This window comes from Phodopus roborovskii, unplaced genomic scaffold (genome assembly GCF_943737965.1).
Source record: "Phodopus roborovskii unplaced genomic scaffold, PHOROB, whole genome shotgun sequence".
NCBI classification, from domain to species: Eukaryota; Metazoa; Chordata; class Mammalia; order Rodentia; family Cricetidae; genus Phodopus; species Phodopus roborovskii.
Genome location: NW_026125391.1, coordinates 10,439,976 through 10,458,947, shown reverse-complemented (window position 1 = coordinate 10,458,947; position 18,972 = coordinate 10,439,976). Strand labels below are relative to the sequence as shown.

At 35.9% G+C, this 18,972-nt stretch overlaps 1 protein-coding gene across 1 annotated transcript in view; it reads left to right on the top strand.

Annotated features, from left to right (window-relative positions):
• Agmo (alkylglycerol monooxygenase) overlaps positions 1-18,972 on the top strand; it is a 290,726-nt gene that overhangs the window by 109,056 nt on the left and 162,698 nt on the right. Inside the window, exon 5 of the mRNA XM_051175085.1 lies at positions 8,780-8,875. Coding sequence (XP_051031042.1) covers positions 8,780-8,875 — 96 coding nt within the window. The remainder of the gene's footprint in view (positions 1-8,779; positions 8,876-18,972) is intronic.

Sequence of the window (18,972 nt, the reverse complement as noted above, 5' to 3'; positions counted from 1 at the left end):
CCCCTGTATTTAAGTTCAGTAAACAGTCTCCTATACCAATTTGTTCAAGGGTACTTCCTACTTTCTTTTCTAAGAGTTCAGTGTGGCTTGATTGATGTTGAGGTCTTTGATCCATTTGGTCTTGAGTTTTGTGCATGGCGACAGATATGGGTCTATCTGCAGTCTTCTACATACCCTCATCCAATTGTGCCAGCACCATTTGTTGAAGATGCTGTCCTCTTCCCATTGTATACTTTTAGCTGTTTTGTCGAAAATCAGGTGCTCATAGGTGTGTGGGTTAATATCAGGATTTTTTATTCGATTCTATTGGTCTACTTGTCTATTTTTGTGCCAATACCAGGCTGTTTTCAGAACTATAGCTCTGTAGTAGATCTTAAAGTCAGGGATGGTGATGCCTCTTGAAGTTCTTATATTGAACAAGGTAGTTTTGTCTATCCTGAGTCTTTTGCTTTTCCATATAAAGTTGATTATTATCCTTTCAAGGTCAGTGAATAACTGTGGTGTGGTTTTAATGGGGATTGCATTGAATCTGTAGATTGCTTTTGGCAAGATTGCCATTTTTACTATGTTTATCTTACCTATCCAAGAGCATGGAAGATCTTTCCATATTCTGGTATCTTATTTAATTTTTTTCTTTAGAGCCACAAAGTTATTATTATATAGTTCTTTCACTTGTTTGGTAAGCGTTACCCCAAGATACTTTATGTTGCTTGTGGCTATTATAAATGGTGATGTTTCTCTGATTTCTTTCTCAGCCTCTTTTTTGTCTGAATAAAGTAGGGCTACTGATTTTTTCTTGAGTTTATCTTGTATCCTGCTTGTTTGATGAAGGTGTTTATCAGCTGTATGAGTTCCCTGGTAGAGTTTATTGGGTCACGTATGTAAATAATCATATCATCTGGCAAATAGAGACAGTTTGACTTCTTCCTTTCCTATTTGGATCCCCTTGATCTCCTTGTGTTGTCTTATAGCTTTAGCTAGAACTTCAAGTAAGTATTGAAGAGATAAGGAGAGAGAGAGCAGCCTTGTCTTGTTCCTGATTTTAGAGGAATTAGCTTAAGTTTCTCTCCATTCAGTTTGATGTTGGCAGTTGGGTTGCTGTATATTTCTCTTATTATGTTTAGGTACGTTCCTGTTATCCCTGATCTCTCCAAGACCTTTATCATGAAAGGGTGTTGAATATTGTCGAAGGCTTTTTCAAGCATCTAGGGAGATAATCATATGGTTTTTCTTTTTCAGTTTGTTTATATGGTGGTTCACGTTGATAGATTCTCGTATGTTAAACCATCCCTGCAATCCAGGGATGAAGTCTTCTTGTTCATGGTGGATGATTTCTATGATGTATTCTTGATTTTGGCTTGCCAGTACTTTATTAAGTAGTTTTTCATAGATGATCATCAGGGATATTGGTCTGCAGTTTTCTTGCTTAGTTGTGTCTTTGTGAGGCTTGGGTACCAAGGTTATTGTGGCCTCCTACAAAGAGTTTGGGAATGAATCTTCTGTTTCTATTTTGTGGAACAATTTGATTAGTATTGGTATTAGTTCTTCCTTGAATGTCTGGTAGAATTCTGCACTGAAGCCATCTTTCCCTGAGCTTTTTTTGGTTGGAAGACTTTCGATGACTGCTTCTATTTCATTGCCGGTTATAGGTCTATTTATGTTGTTTGTCTGTTCTTGATTTAACTTTGGTAAGTGATTATTATCCAGAAATTTGTTCATTTCCTTTGAATTTTCAATTTTTGTGGAATACAGGTTTTCAAAGTGTGACCTGAAAGTTGTCTGGATTTCCTCTGTGTCCCTTGTTATGTTCCCCTTTTCATTTCTGATTGTGTTAATTGGTTTGATCTTTCTCTCTGTTGTTTCGTTATTTTGGATAAAGGTTTTTCTATCTTGTAGATTTTCTCAAAAAACCAACTCTTTGTTGCATTGATTTTTTGTATTGTTTTCCTGGTTTCTGTTTTGTTGATTCCAGACCTCAAGTTGAGTATTTCCTGGCGTCCACTCCTATGTGGTGAGTTTGCTTCTCTCTGTTCTAAGGCTTTCAGTTGTGCAGTTAATTCTCTTATGTGACTATCCTCTGTTTTCTTCATATGGACACTTAGTGCAATGAACTTCCCTCATAGCACTTCTTTTAAGGTGTCCCAGAAATTTGGATATGTTGTGTCCTCATTCTCACTGAATATTAGAAAGTCCTTAATTTTTTTCTTTATTTCTTCTTTGACCCAGGTGTGGTGCAACTGCACATTGTTTAGTTTCCATGAGTTTGCAGGTTTTCTGCTATTTGTGTTGTTGTTGAATTCCAATTTTAAAGCATGGTGGTCTGATAAGATATAGGGGACTTTCCAATTCTCTTGTATCTGTTGAGATTTGTTATGCCACCTAGTATGTGGTCGATTTTAGAGAAGGTTCCATGTGGAACAGTGAAGAAGGTATATTCTTTCGTCTTTGGATGGAATGTTCTGTAGATGTCTGTAAAACCCAGTTGAGACATAACTTCTGTTAGTTCTTTTGTTTCTTTGTTGAGTTTCTGAGAGTAGTGTGTTGAAGTCTCCCACTATAAGTGTGTGAGGTTTTATGTGAGCTTTGATTTTTAGTAGCATTTCTTTTATGAATGTGGGTGCCTTTGTATTTGGGGCATAGATGTTCAGAATTGAGACTTTTTGTTGATGGATTTCTCCTGTGATAAATATGAAATGACCATCTTCATCTCTTGATTAATTTTGGTTTGAAGTCTAACTTGTTGGATATTAGGATAGCCAAAACTGCTTGATTCTTGGTTCCATTTGATTGGAAGATCTTTTCCCAACCCTTTACCCTGAGGTAATGTCTATCTTTGAAGCTTAGATGTGTTTCTTGTATGCAGCAGAAGGATGGATTCTGTCTCCTTATCCATACTGTTAGCCTGTGTCTTTTTATAGGTGAGTTAAGACCATTAATGTTGAGGGTGAGTACGGATCATTGATTGTTGATGCTTGTTCATTTTAGATTTGTTGTTAGCAGTGATATTGTGAATATATTTGTCCTATTTTACCCTTGGTTTCTGGTGTAGTTAGATTATCTGTTACCTCCATCTTTGTGGGCGTAGTTAACTTCCTTGGGTTGGAGTTTTCCTTCCAATACTTTCTGTAGGGTTGGATTTGTAGATACATATTGGTAAAATCTGGTTTTGTCATTAAATATCTTGTTTTCTACATCTATAGTTATTGAGAGTTTTGCTGGGTATAGTAGCCTGGGCTGGCATCCATGGTCTCTGAATACTTGTAGAACATCTATCCAGGACCTTCTGGCCTTGAGGGTTTCCAAGGAGAAGTCAGGTCTGCCTTTATATGTTACCTGGCCTTTTTCCTTCACTGCTCTTAATATTCTTTCTTTATTCTATATGCTGGGTGTTTTGATTATTATATGTCGAGGGGTCTTTTTTCTTTGGTCCAGCCTATTTGGTGTTCGGTATGCTTCTTGTACTTTCATGGGCATGTCTTTCTTCAGATTGGGAAAGTTTTCCTCGATGATTTTGTTGAATATGTTTTCAGCACCTTTGAGCTGTGCTTCCTCACCTTCCTCTATGCCTATTATTCTTACTTTTGGCCTTTTCATGGTGTCCCACATTTCCTGGATGTTTTGTGTTAAGGATTTTTTGGATTTATGATTTTCTCTGGTCTATAAATCTATTTCCTCTAGTTTATATTCTACGCCTGAGATTCTCTCTTCCATCTCTTGAATTCTGTTGGTTATGCTTGCATCTGTAGTTCCCGATCTATTGCCCAGTTTCTTTATTTCCAGCATTTCTTCGGTTTGTGTTGCCTTTATTTTCTCTAGTTCCATTTTCAAGTCCTGAACCATTTCCTTCACCTGCTTAACTGTTTTTTTTTTTTCTTGGCTTTCTGTACTTTCTTTACTTTCCTTAAGAAATTTGTTCATTTCCTCCACTTTTTTGTTTTTTTCTTCCATTTCTTTAAGGGATTTTCTCACATCTTCTTTGAGGGCCTCTATCATTTTTAAGTCGTTCCCTTCTGCTTCATCTGCTTTGTTGTTGTGTTCTGGTCTAGTTGGTGTCAATTCCCTAGATTTTGGTGATGTCATGGTTGTCTTTCTGTTGTTAGGTGTTTTCTTGTATTGCCATCTTCCCGTAGCTTCTTTCAGTAGGTGTTGGTGGGGTCTCTCCCTCTCTCTATTTAACTTCCTCAGTGGGCTTATGTGGGTCAGAGTTTTGATCTGTAGCTCTTTGTGGTCCAAGCTCTCTAGGGGTTCTTTCCACAGCAGGGGTCCGGCAATAGGCCTCAGCATTCAGGCTCCAGTAGAAGACTGGAGATGGGGGTCAAAGATCCAGAAGGCAGGGACTCTGGATATTCCTTGTGCCTATAGGCAGATCTAGACTGAGCCTGGTACTCTCCAGCTAAGGCTTCTTTAGCAGAGGCCCTACTCATTATCCCCAAGGTCATGCTCAGCTGGTTTTCTCTGCAGCATAGCATTGCCTACCTAGGGATAGACCACTCACAGTGGGATGTGCCTTATTATATCAATTAGCAGTCAATATACATGCCCACAGAGCATTCTGTTCTAAGAATTTTCTCAATTGAAACTTTCCTCTCAGATAACTCATGTCTCAAGTTGAGAACACATGCCATACACAAACAAAATACTTAATTGTATATTAATATTAAAACCCAGCGACAGATGCTGGGTTTTGAGCTTAAGATGAGAAGTGTTAGCAGCCAAGCCACTGGGGAGTCACGGATCTTCTCCTAAGATTACATCAAGACTCCTCTCTCTTACCTCTTATAGAATCATCCTTGTCTTCTAGTCCCACCTATCTTGCTTCCCTATTGGCCAACAGTGTTTTATTTATCAACCAATAAGAGAAACATATGTTCAGAAGACTTCCCCCATCATCTCCTCTTTCCTGTCTAAATAAAAAGTTTTAACTTTAACATAGTACAACTATATATAATAAAACAGTTGCTAATCAGGAAGTATAATTACAATATTTAGGCCAATTATATTTGACAAGATTTAAAGAAAATATTTTATCTACCTATTTTTGTGAGTCTAAAATTTTATATATAACTTATCTTTAACATAACTAAAAATTATAACTATGCATTTATGTCTCACTGTCAAGAAAACCCTTAAAACATTTTAAATGCCATATTCTGTAGATATTTGTAAGGTTTGAAGAATGCCTATCCATTTGAAATATATCTTTATTCATCTAGAAAAGCTAACTATAAGTTCTGACTATTATAGATAACTATCTGTAATTTGTACCCAATTATACATTACATTTTTAAATGAGCTATACAAACACAATACCTAAACAAGAGGAGAAATATTCATATCACAAAATTGATCTTAAATTTGTATCAATAAAGGGAAATCCATACCAATGCAAAATATTCATTCCTATATCATCTCTCCCTTTTTTCTTTAGAAGGAGATTGATTGTAACCATTGACTTTTTATAACCAAACCCATTTAAGTGAAAACAAGCATCAACAATATTTGGGAATTTGGGTGTCTTTCTCTCCAAACTGCTTCCTGCTTGTTGGCAGCACTGTGAATCATGAGGAAACAGAGCATGGCCAAATCTTGGTTCTAGTAATCTGAAGCTCCATTGTCCCAGGTGTTTTCAATGTTGGATCACCTGGCCATTGCTTCAACAGTCTTGTTTCATCAAACCATTTTAATCTGGAAGGAATCCACAGCTTTCCTTTTTCTGTGGAAACACAAATAAAATTTCTTTTTCAAATAACATATCCTTAGATTTAAATTTTGATGTCCAAGGATTTTCAAAATATATGTTGGATTAATTCAGCAGCTTTGATAATCAAATGTTCTCTTACACTACTTTAATGATAATATGCATCTCTCTTTAGTTTAGTCCTTATGGTGACCACTGTGAATCTCTCACTTTCTGCCTTAGACATAATTAAAAGTGGATATTACATGCTACTTTCTGTCCAGTTTTCTTAGAATAATATAAAAATGTCCTCACCCCTCTTGTAGCCACTCAACTTTTTGTTTTATTTATCTACACTTTCTATTTTTCTTTTCTATATCAAGACACATTACAGACCGATACATGGAAGTGATCCATATATCTTTAGGAAATACATGCTCGTCCCAGATCATTCTTGGTCACATTTGTAGTTCACTTCCTAGTCACCCTGCCAGCTGTCCAAGCCTCCCACAGTCTAGGCTTCTTAGAACAGTACTTCCAAAAAGTGCAACATTGTCACAATGCCTATAAGCCTCCCATTTGCCATTTGTCTATTGCTTAAAGATGCCGACTCCCATCCACTGTTCCAGTACTAGTTTGCAGGAGGGTAAATTACCCTTATTTTATATCTGCTGGACTGAGACTATGCATTGCCTTATCCTCCTTGTATCCTCATACATATTGTATATTAATTGACTCATAGAACATTCAACTTAATGCAAACAGTGTCACTTAAAGCTAAGATGTGAGAGCAAGGCAGAAACTGACCTGTTTAGTAAGTAGGTTCAATGTCCACCATCCAAGGTACTAACTGAGTATGAGGAAGATTTGGTTTTCAGTCAAGTCATTAAGTACATTTAAGGATGTACAGTAGAAGAAGGAGTTATTTGTAAAGGATGTAGATAACTGGATCCCAAGATTGGAGATGGAGGATCAATGAGCTGCAGTTGTAACTCCATTAATGAACACTGGGTTTAGATTACTAAGGCCTATGATTTGTTCCTCTGACATGAGAAATAAAATGCAAAATAACAACAAAACCAAAAGCAGGATGAAGGAATAGCATGGGAAGAAGATGAAGTAAAGAATTATCATAGTAAAACCACATTTACTACTTTGTTGTCAATCACACGGATTAGGACCTTTACCCTTTTTTGTATGATTACCTTCTTTTATAACAATGTATTAATCACAAGAATTCATCATTCAGTTTGTTAATGTAAATTATTCCACAACTTTTGCTTTAATTGTTAGAAAAAATGAATTCTAGCTAAGCAAAATGATGAACTGCTAAAATCTCAACACTTAGATGCAAAGGTAGTTAGATTTGTAGTTCTAGACCAGCCTGAGCTACATAGTAAAGAAAAACTGAGAATAGCAAGGTTGCCACATCTAGTACAGGACATGGTATTTGCTTAGCATGTATCAGGCCCTCATATCAATCTCAAGGGGAAAAGCAAAACAAAAACCGAATTAAAATTCATGGTGTCCTATTCTTTGTATTATTCAATCCTTCACTGTATTTATTGATATACAAGATTCCTGGAACTTTTTAAAGGCAATCTACTTGTGTGAAGTAAAAATAAGAGGACAGAAGGAGGAAAAAGAAAACTGTTCTACAGATTGACTGGTTTAGGTTCAGATGAGCCAAATCATGTGTTTAGTATGGCCATCAAACCACCTTTTATATAACAACTGTTGCTATCATAAGAGTTTGTTTCTCTAAATTTTGGTGAAATATAACATATTTTATGCACTAATCTGTTAGATCCTGTCTTTGCAAAATGTTATTCATTGAACATTTGGAATATTTATTTCCTATTCATTTTAGTAATGCTTTATTTATATCACACATGATACATATCATATGCTACTGTAGAATATTTGGGACTAATTGGATGGCTGCATTTCTAACTTTTTTTCTGTACTATCATTTTGAGGAACCCAAAGGGTTAAAATTATTTTTTTTAACCTTCACAAATAAGTTTATGGTGAGACCATAAACTCTGGAATAAGAAATCTGCATTCTTTTACTGCTTACTAATATGGCATATTGTTTCTTTACCTATTGAAAATAATAAAACCAATCCTGCTTTCAAGTGATAAAACTTATATTCTAGGTGAATTAAATTTAGAAACATGAATAATAATTTATATAAATGTCTAAATTTCTGATGCAAACCCATTATGAAGTATCTTTCATAAGATTGCCCGATTGAGAACAAAAGTTTCATTAATAATTCAGCAATTAAATTGGGTACTTAGAAGACATATTTTGAAACCATGCAGCATTTTATAAGCATGGATTGCAGAAAAATCAGAAATACAAGGAAGAAGTGAGATTCTTCTGATACCTATTTAGTTCTTTGGTTTTCTTTCAAGGAAACTATTCTGACCACATATAATTGCTCACAGGGATAAATCACAATTACTCGTCAATTCTAAGCAGTTCTGTGGCTTAAGAGAATGTTGGTTTTCTACAGCATGGGTATTTTCATCTCTTAGGAAATCTGTATCCTTAAGACTTGCTTCCACTGTCTTCACATAACACTTCCTACCTTAATAACTTTGATAAATATTTAAGAGATATTTTACCTTTAATCAATCATATAAACGTTAAAATGGAAACCACATTCTACTCTTTCATTATGCCACATACTTTCCTTTACTATGATTGCATTTTATTATTGAAAATGCCAGACAATAATTGAGCATTTGGGAGTTGTCAAGGTACAAAGGCATGTATATTAAAATTGTGCTTCAATAAAGTATTTGTGCATTATAAGCCACCATTTTACTTTCAGAAAACACATTTAATCTTTACATATTAAGGAAATAAGACACAGCATGTGATATTTTAATTACAAAACACTAAAGTCCTAATAGAAGATTAGTGTTTGCAACCCTATCACTGTGTTAAAAAATTAATATTGCAAAGTAAAACACGGAAAATTACATTTGCTGAAGAAGGGCCGTTAACTAACCTTATGTTAGTTAGTTATGTTGAGGACTCATGATTTTAAAGTGATGTAGAGTTTGTTTTGTTTTGTTTTTCTCTAAAAGGTTTTCTACTCTCCGTTGGCCCTCTTCATACCACCTTCAGTGTTTGCTGTTCATATTCAATTCAATCTCCTGTACCAATTTTGGATCCACACAGAGGTAAGGGTGAGTGAATGTTTGAGGGTATGCTAAAAAATATTATACTAAAGCAGCCTCAAGCAATGTCCTAGAAATGGACCAGCAGCTGATTTATTGTGTTAGAAAACTCTTAAGTCTGCCTTCTTTAAAGAGAAACATCTGTTCATTTTTATTCCTTTTATTCTGAATATATTGCAAAGTTTATAAGACGCAATGAACCCAGTTGGTCCCAATTAAATAAAATAATTTTTGAACTATTAAGTACCAAAACATTTTAATACTATTTGCTACAATATCTCACTGTATTACAGTTCATTAAACATTACCAAACAAGAGATGTTGAAATCCATTTCAATTTAGAGATAAAAGTGTGTGTGTGTATATGAAGATCACTTGGAAAATGTTTAGCATTTACAGAAATTAAGAAAATATTATTATTCATCTTACTTTTATTAGAGACTTTGTGCTTTGTTTAAACTTGCTCAAAACATTGTTAGATTTCATTTTATTTTCTCTAGAAAACAATGTAAAATTTAATTCTAGAGACTTTCAGATCTTTAATCTTGAATGGTTGCAGATACATTATTAAGCAACAATCTAGATTATGAACTATTTGCCTTAATTTTGCTGTTAAATATAGAAATATAGTAGACCCAGAAAAATGTTTTATGCACAGGGGAATTCTTTAAAACATTTGCATTTACTGCCAGCCTTTTGAAGTTCTAACAGTGAACATGATGATAGGTAGTGAAGTGTGGTGTACCAACCATAACAGCAGTCACAGCTGTACCAGATAACAAATCTTGCTGTGGAGCAGCATCTTCTCATTGTCTGCAGTATTTCACACATCTGACAGCCTTCAGATAGAGTCACCTTTACTCTGACTTTGGACATATGTGTATTATTTGAAAATCTGTCCTGAAATACTACTCATTTTATGATAGTTGACATTCATCAAACAAGCTCATACTACAGCCATCTGAAAGAGTTGTTGAGGCCAGTTCTGACTCCAGAGGTCAAAGACCAAATTTATTCTAATCAGTAAAGGGAAGCATCTTTCTGATTTACTTGGAGGGGTTAAAGGAGAGAACCATTTTTACAGTGGTTCTGCCAGAGGTCATGCCTTGTGTCAGGCCCAATATTAGTTAGGATATAGAAAGATGATGCCTAAGGAACCAATGCCTTTCCTGTTTCTCTCCAAGAGATCCTTGAGCCAAGGTTCATGTGCCTTTTCAGAAAAAAAAGTGTGCAGACCAAAAGCCAGTGGGAAATTATTTAAAGATCTAATTTAATAGTAGTATGTTAGAGTCCATCACATATGCGGCATGTCATTTCTATGTAGGAACTTAAGCAAGCAGGGTTGTCTTAGGTGAATTGCATGAGATCAAAGCACCCATTTAATAAACTTATTGAGTTGTGTTAAAAGCTGTGAATTCATTCCTGAAAATTTCCATAGCCTGGAAATTTAGACAACATATTTTCATTTGTTTACAAGTAAGAGAATGATTCAGGATGAAACTCAAAAAGCTAATGGCAGTGGTGGCTTCTAGAAAAAGACAAATTGAATAGAAATCAGGTGGGGGAATTTTAATTTTATTTTTAGTATTTAAATATTTATGTATTTAATTGTGTCTGTATGTTTGTGTCCGTGTGTCCATGTGTCTGTGTGTGTGTGTGTGTGTTTGTGTGAGTGTGAGTGTGGTTATATATGTACACCATACATGAAGTGTCTGTAGAGGTTAAAATTGTTCAGGGAATTACAGACATCTGTTTGCCATCATTTGGGTGCTGGGAACTGAATCTCAGTCCTTTGCAAGAGTAATAAGAACTCATAATCTTTCAGACATCTATCCAGCCTCTGTGGAGATTTAATATAAAAGAATATATTTTCAACATGTGATCATTCTAATTTGTCAATTAAAAGTTAAGGTAGTCTGAATCCCCAAGCACGATAATTTGGGGTTGCTCGCCAACAATTATATTGTAGAAGAATAGAACCTATTCAAGCAAGTTGTTCTCAGACTTCCACATGACACAAGGGCAATACATAGAGCACACACACACACACACACACACACACACACACACACACACACACACACACCTCATTAAATGTTTTTAAATGTTACCACACATATTAAAGGTAAAAGCTAAAATTATTGGTTTCTGTCTAGCAAACTGTGCATATTAAGGCTGAAAAACTGTTCGTTTCTTGCTAAATGCCTCCAAGGTCTTGCATACCCTTATATCTAGCATCATAAGAGTGACTCTATTCAAAAAAGAACCTTGTGAGAGCTGCAGAAATTGCAGTGTTGGCCAAGTAGCTTGGTCCATTCACAAACATAAGTTTTCTTCTCTATCTTCCTTGAAGTTTGATTCTTACAAAAGGGAAAGCTGGTTAAGGAGACACTGATTTTTCTGAAAGGGAAAAAGTCACTTCCTTTAAATCAATACCTCCAAGGATGTGAGGAAAGAGAAAAAGAGCCCAGAACATTTGATAAAACATATATAAGACCAGAGTCTAGCTTGATATTTTTGCTATTGCTTAACTGAGGATTCTGTTAGCCAAGAAACAGGAGTTATCTTAGTCCTTTCTGAAAGTTACAAAAATCTTCTGCTTGCTTTGGCAGTCTGTTCTGTTGCTATTTATTTATTTATTTAGAGCAGAGAATACAAGGTTTTACTTTATATAGCTTTCAATGTCCTGTAACTCGCTGTGTAAACCAGACTGGGCTGAAACTCACAGAAATCCACTGGCCTCTGCCTCCAGAGTGCTGGGTTAGAGGAGAGTATACCATTCCCAGCTTTTGCTGAGTTTATATTGTGTAAATATTTGTTAAATTCATGGACCTAGGGTGTTGGTGTCACAACTGTGGTTTGTTCTTTTTCTGTAAATGCATGAATACACCACAAGAAGTTTTTAAATACAAGTTCTAAACACTTCATAGCTATACATGTCCATTTCTTAGGTATTAAGTATTACTGGGGTTTAGTTGCACCATCACAGCACAGTGGTAATAACCTGAACTAATCTAGATAATTATAATCTGTTATCATGCTTGAGAAGAGGAATGATTATTTTAATGCTGTGATATTAAAGATTGTTGTCATGATTTGATGAGTTTTGTAATGTTAAACTGAAACTTCTGAAGAAAGTTAATTCTACTTGGTTTCTTGGTTTAGGTGTCCTGTATTATTTTGTTAATTTGTTTCCTTTAGTATCTTTTATTATCACAACCCATGAAACATGTTCTGCTCAGATTTCCTTTGAAACTTTTAGAGTTTTAACTTTTATCTTTAGGTCTATATTATGATTAAATGTTTGTCACATAGGCATATGTCACATGGTTTAGATCAAGACCCACTATGGGTCCACAGCAGTAGATCAGTGCTCTATGCACATGTATGTTCATGCCAACAGTTTTATATATTGGGTGGTCTTATTACCTATCCTAAAAAGAAATTGACTGTCTATGTTAATGATAAGTATTGGATCCCTGGGTTTGGGTATCCCCCACTGATGCAACAACCCAAACCAAATTAATAAATTCAGATTTAATAAACAGAGCAAAGCAACTCCTGGGTGACACTCAGGAAGGCAGGAAAGACATCACATGGCAGGTCCAGAGACCAGCTCTTTAATGCCCTGTAGGCATGGTCTTGAGCAGCTCTGGGGGGAGGGTCTGGCCTTTGCCTAGCTTTCTGAGGGGTGGAGTCAGGAATGGGAGGAGTGGGACCAGAGCAGAGATTAGCAACAGTTAGTTCTGTTGTTTCCACCTCTTTCTTTGTTTATTTATATTCCTTTATACAAATCTCCCACTTTTTTGATTACTATAATTTGTCAAAAGAGTTATTGTGTAGTTTGTGAAATTTGTTTAAAATTATCTATTAGCTCTTTCAAGAACAATGTTGAAGAAAACTTCTATTTTTTTCTGTCTTTTAGTTGCTTCTGATAACTGTTTTATTTTTCATGATTTATCACTTTGGCAAGAAGCTACAGTAGCAGATAGGAGCTAGAGGCAGTTACAGGTATATTCTTGGGGTTCAGTATCTTCCTCTGTCTTTCTGTGTGATTCTTTCTTTGTTAGTAATAGTTGTTCTAGTAGTGACTTAAAAAAAAAAAAAAAAAACTTTTTATGTAGTATGTGTGTAAGCTTGCTTGTCTCCATGGGCACCACATGTGCAAAATATGCCCCTCGAGGGTGAGAAGGTGTTTGACACCCTTTAAAGTGGAATTACAGATACCTGAAAGAGTAAAAAACAAACAAGAGTAGTAGGTGCCCTTATCTTGGGAGACAATCTCCAGCCTTGTCCTTTCCTGAATTCACACTGTAAATCCTGGGATTCAAGGGAGAAAAAACAGTTGCACAATTTTGAGTCAAATTTGAAGCAAACTTAATTAAATATTGGCCAGGCAAAAAGAGATATATCAAGGTCCACCTGTGAGTTCCCAGGAGATGGCCACTGGTGGGTCACCTTTTGCAAAGGCTTAAAAAAGGAAAAGCGCATAAATCATTGCATTTCCCATCAGGTTCAACCAGGGGCAAACATACATCCTGACACATTTCCTGCCTACATGTGATCAAGCATATCAGGTGCAGATGCACAAACACACTTGTTTAGGGAAGTAAAATCATGTGACCTGTTATTCCCTAAGAACTACAACTCCCAGCATTTCAGAAAGTCACCTTGTACTCTGGCAGGTGAGCCGGTGGGTCTTGCAGGTTAACTTTGGCCCCTTCTGCATGGATGCCATTTGTCATTTTTGTAGGGACCATAAAGGATAATAATTCTTTAGGACTCACTTAGAAACTGCTTCTGCCCAAGAGCTGGAGTCCTCAAGTGTGCCTAGAAACTTAAATCAGAATACAAGCATGACATTTTCATTTTGTATGTACTCCCTTTACTGTAGATTAGATTCCCTATTGCCTTTGAACAGAGTCATAATAATCAACCTCAAGCCTCTAAAAACTGTACTACTTATTCTACATCCTTCTTCCAGGAGGAAAGCACAAAGAGAAAAATAACTAGAGAGTTTTTATCACAAGGTCTTAAATGCTGACTTCCTTGGGAAAGCACTTGAAGCTCTCTATTTGTTCTAAATCTGATCTTACTTTGGATTTTAGAAAAAAAAGTAGCTTCTCAGACAGACATTCCATATTGAATCATTTCTTCTAAGCAGGGGTCAGCAGTACAGTTATCTGATGGGAAGAAGCTTGTCCCTGGAAAATAGGAAGATTGTCTGAGGCTACCTTGCAAAATGAGAACTGAAGGAATGGTTGGGCAGACTACTAATGGTTAACTAAGCATGCTCTTTGTCCCCAACACCCTTTCCCTTTGTGTACTTAAGGGCCATGTTAGTAATGCAAGATAGGCTGAAATGCATAGTTCCTAACCTTCCAAATAAAGATTTTGATTAAAATCTTTGCTGACCTTTTGAACATTACTGTTATTTGCTGAATTTGCTGAAGTGGGCAAGGTCTGCTGATATGTTGTAATCTCCTAAAATTTGCATGTCTGGCATAGTACTCTGATAACAGTTTCATTTACAGTGTGTAAGTACAATAATTAGGCACATAGTGTAAATCTCCAAATACTATATTAATTGTAGATTTAACATGTCAGTTGTCTTTTAAGGAAATCAACAAAACCAAATAATCAATCTGATATATTCTTCCAAAAGTTTATTTTATAGTATTTTTATTGTTCATTTAAACTCACACTTCTTTTCAGTATTATTTTACTTCTGTCTGAAGAAGTTTGCTGTCTTTTCTAAATTAGTATATACCAGTAAGTTTCTTTATCATATCAGGTGATATTTGAGTTGAGTTCAGAAGGTAACTCTGGAGAGGTTCTGCGATCTTTTGTCGCAGAGAAAAGTACTGAAGCGATGGATAACAGCAAACAAATAGGGAACTTCCTCTAGAAACAGATAGAAACACATGTACAGCTAGACATTATGCTAGAAGAGACTGCAAATTGGAGGTCTCCTCCAGAGCCCCCCTGTCAGAGCTCTGGGAACCCCACAAGAGAGGGGCAGGAAAGATTGCTGGAATCAGGAAATAAAGGACACCAGAAGAACAGGGCCCACTGAATAAACTAAATGGGCTCACATGGGTTCACCAAGACTGAAGTGGCAAGCACCGGGTCTGCATGGCTAGTACTATTCCTGTGCTAATGGTCCAAAGCTTTGCCCAAGAGGTTCCTAAACTCACTGCTCACACCTTCCCTTTTTTTTCTCCTGAGAATCCTACATCTAAATTTAAGGATGAGTTATCAGTCTCTGTGTACCTCTCTTTCTATTAACCTCATAATCTATGTTAAAATCATATCCTAGTAAATCCCACCTCTGTTTCATAATGGCTTACTTTGGAATTCTTTTCTGGAGTAGTATCAATAATCCTGGCTACATCTGAGTAAAGGTCACTGTCTTAGTCGTACATATTGACTTGCATGCAACAGGAAGTGAACTAACTCACTGGACATGGCTTGAACATATATGAGACCTCAAATCTCACGGTGACACAGTTCCTTCAACAAGACCACGCTTACTTCAAACTCCTAATTGTTCCATTCCCTTTAGGAGCCATTTTCTTTCAAATAACCGTATTCTCTATGAAGAACTTTTTAGGTTGCTTCAGGCATTAGTACAGGATTCTTATGGGGACTTTCAAGTCTTTTGTTTGTGTCCTTAGTATTACTAATAAAACCCTTAAGGAGTGATGGAGATGAAAATGTGAGGAAAATTTAATCAGAATTTAAAGAAAAACCCAGAATAGTCAAGCCCTACATCTTTACAGCTACTCAGAAGAGAGAGCAGGAGATGAGGAAGAAAGCCATACTTTTTTTTTTTTTTAGGCATAGGATTGGCAAGCAGGCAAACCATATGGCACACAAACAAGCAGATGTCAAAATGGGTGGGAGAGTAGGATTAATAGAAAGAGTGAGAGGGCCCAAAGTGTTAAGGAAAACATGTTTAGAAAAGAGAAGAAAAGGAAGACCTTTCCTTTTGGGGATAATTCAGAATAGCTAGCAGATTTACAATGTTTCAGGCTGGGGCTCTGTAAGAGACTCTATGGGGTGGGGTGGTGGTTTCTGGGACAGAGCAAAATACATCACGACCTCATAAAATGGATAAGTATTCCTCCTATCTCTTAAGTATTGCTTAAGATGATATGTAAATTTAAATGTGAGATAGGTAGATGTCTTCATTTCTAAGGTCCAAGGGTTCATTATCTCTGTTCCACGTATATATTCTAATCAAGAAGAGATAAACAAATCTTAATGTTTACTCACTCATTAAAAGAACAATCTGCAGAGTTTTTCTATAATATTCTGCACTCCTGAGTGGTGGCCTCTTAGCTAGGTGACTGATCAGCCCAACTGAATGTTAGATATCTACCCAGGTCAGGTAGCCCATTACTTACACTAGAAGGCAGTAGCCTTTCCTATATGAGTCTTTAATGCTACTGTGACAGAATGGTGTCTCTGTTCCCTGTCCCACTGTGGCTGATGGTACAAGTGAGATGTTTACTTCTGGGAATATATTAACATAGATACCAAAATGAAACATCAGTAGACTAAAATATAGGACAGCTACAGGATTTCATTCACAGTGACTGACTCTGTAGCTGTCCAGATAACAGAAATGAGACTACCGTAGACACTAGGAGAATTGAAGTAGTCACAACTGTTACACTGGCAAAACACCAGTGAGAGAGACACAGAGGCAATGATGAGGTAACCTGACTTTTAAGGATGCAACCAAAAGAGGACGTAAGTACTATTTCTCCCCACCCCACCAAATTTCATTTTCATAGAAGTTTGGAAGTATTCTTGTATTCTTCAAAATCTCAAAATCTAATTAAGACACCAGCACACTGGAAATATGTGTTCTTGTTCCCCCTCCCCCACCCTCAACTAACTTTCTGAAACAAAGTAGATATTTGCAATATGATTTTAAAGTCATAATTGCAGGAAAAAAGTGTTTATCTCAGGCTTTTGGAGCAGGTATTTTGTTCTTTATGTGGGAGAAAGAAAAAATTTCAATCAACAAATTATTCAGCAAATATTTTTCATTAACAGTCAAGCAATGCTTCCCTTGAGAGGATACCTGGAGGAAAGTTATGTAATATTTTGCTAAACTGTGATATAAAACCTAAATATGAATGTTAGAAACATACTATTAGATATGTTAAGTGTTTTGTTTGTTTGGTTTTATTGATTTTTTTGTATTTGTTATTATTTAAAAGCAAGATTTTTAGTTTAAATATACGTTGAACATATTCTTCCATTTCCCCAAGTCCTTATGGACCCTTTCCTCCTCCCTAACCATTTACCTTTAATTTTTTTTCCAGAAAAAAAAAAAAAACAAAAAACAAAAACCCAACTCAAGAAAATACACAAAACCTAGAAAATAATACACATAATTCAAAATGAAACAAAATGGTATAAAACAACCAAAATAACCCTCCAAAAAAACTACACGTTATTTGTTAGTCATATATTCCTGAAAATGAGACCTGCCCTGGAGTGGCTGATATACTCTGGTTTATTCCTTTGGAAACACTGGATCTCCTTCTCCCAAGAGATTTAAATGACCATTCTGTTGTTAAACTTTACCTAATGGCTATGAATTCATTCATTCATTAATTTTTTAATATAACAAAATAAAATACAATCAGATAAATAAAAACTACTGTTTTAGAGTCTGTAAGGAGTAAAGTTTTTTCTGCCTGCTGCCTGGTCTTGTCCTGCCGCCACACCAGCCTCAACTAACACACTGAGTCTATGTACTTGATATAATTCTGTTGGCCAGGTACTAGTTTCTTATCATCTAGCTCTGTCTTAATTATTAATCCATTTCTATGTATTTCCATGTGGTCTTACCAGGGAGAGGCAGTTGGTGGTTCTGCCTTCTCCAGACTCTCTATCTTCACTCCTCCTTCCTACTTCCTCCTTGTCTCCTAGTCCTTCCTATCTTGCTTTCCTATTGGCCAACAGTGCTTTATTCATTAACCAGTATAAGAAACATATATAGAATGACATCTCCCATCATCTCCTCTTTGCTGTCTAAATAAAAAGAAGGGCTTTAACCTTAACATAGCAAAATATATAATGTAACAGTTATCAAATAAGAATCACAGTTAACAATATTTAGTCCATTAACATTTAACAAGATTTAAGAAAATATTCCATTATCTATTCCATCTTTGTGAGTCTAAAGACCGATATGTAACTTATCTTTAAGCCTAACTAAGGAAAACTATAACCATAACTATCTGTCTTCAACTCCTTGAAAGACCACAGAAGGATAATATATAAACTCTAGAAATGACAGAGACATCTTGCCTTGTCAGTCACATGAAGTTCTTCTGTGATCTTCCATCTTCAGCCCATAGGCTATAGTATGTCTGGCAGACTCTTCAGCAAAGCAGGAAACTTTAAACTGTCTTCTTGTACTGGCAGTTTGTCAGTCATTTTTCTCTGTGTCCTGCAGACTGTCTGGCAGACTCTTCCATTAAGCAGAAACTCTGTAGCAATGTCCATCTTGAATCAGCAGTCACTTTTCTGTGGGCCCTGCATGTCCAGTTTATACAGCATGAAGTCAAACAGTCCAGACAAGAGCAGTATCTTGTCCAAATGGCTAGTCTTGCCATATTGGAAGTAAGTTTCATAAGGCGTTTCTTCTATGTCCACCTTCCTTTCTGACTCAGGTGATGTTGCCAAAAGCAATTATGTCAAGAAAACCATAAACCATTTTAAATGCCATATAGGTCTTTAAATGCCATGTAGGTCTTTGAAAGGTTTGAAGAATGCCTATCCATCTCAAATACATCTCTGTGTATCTAGAAAATCTTACTCACCTAACTAAAGTTTTGACTATTATAGGTAACTATCTATAATCTGTACTAAATTATATATTACATTTCTAAATGAGCTATATAAACACAATACCTAAACAAGAGGAGAAATACACATATCACAAAATTGACCTTAAATTGTATCAATGAATGAAAATCCATTCCAAAATGAAGTATTCATATCTAGACCATAATCCCCTTTTTACCTTTAAAAATATATTGGTTGTGATCATTAACCATTTATAACCAAGTCCA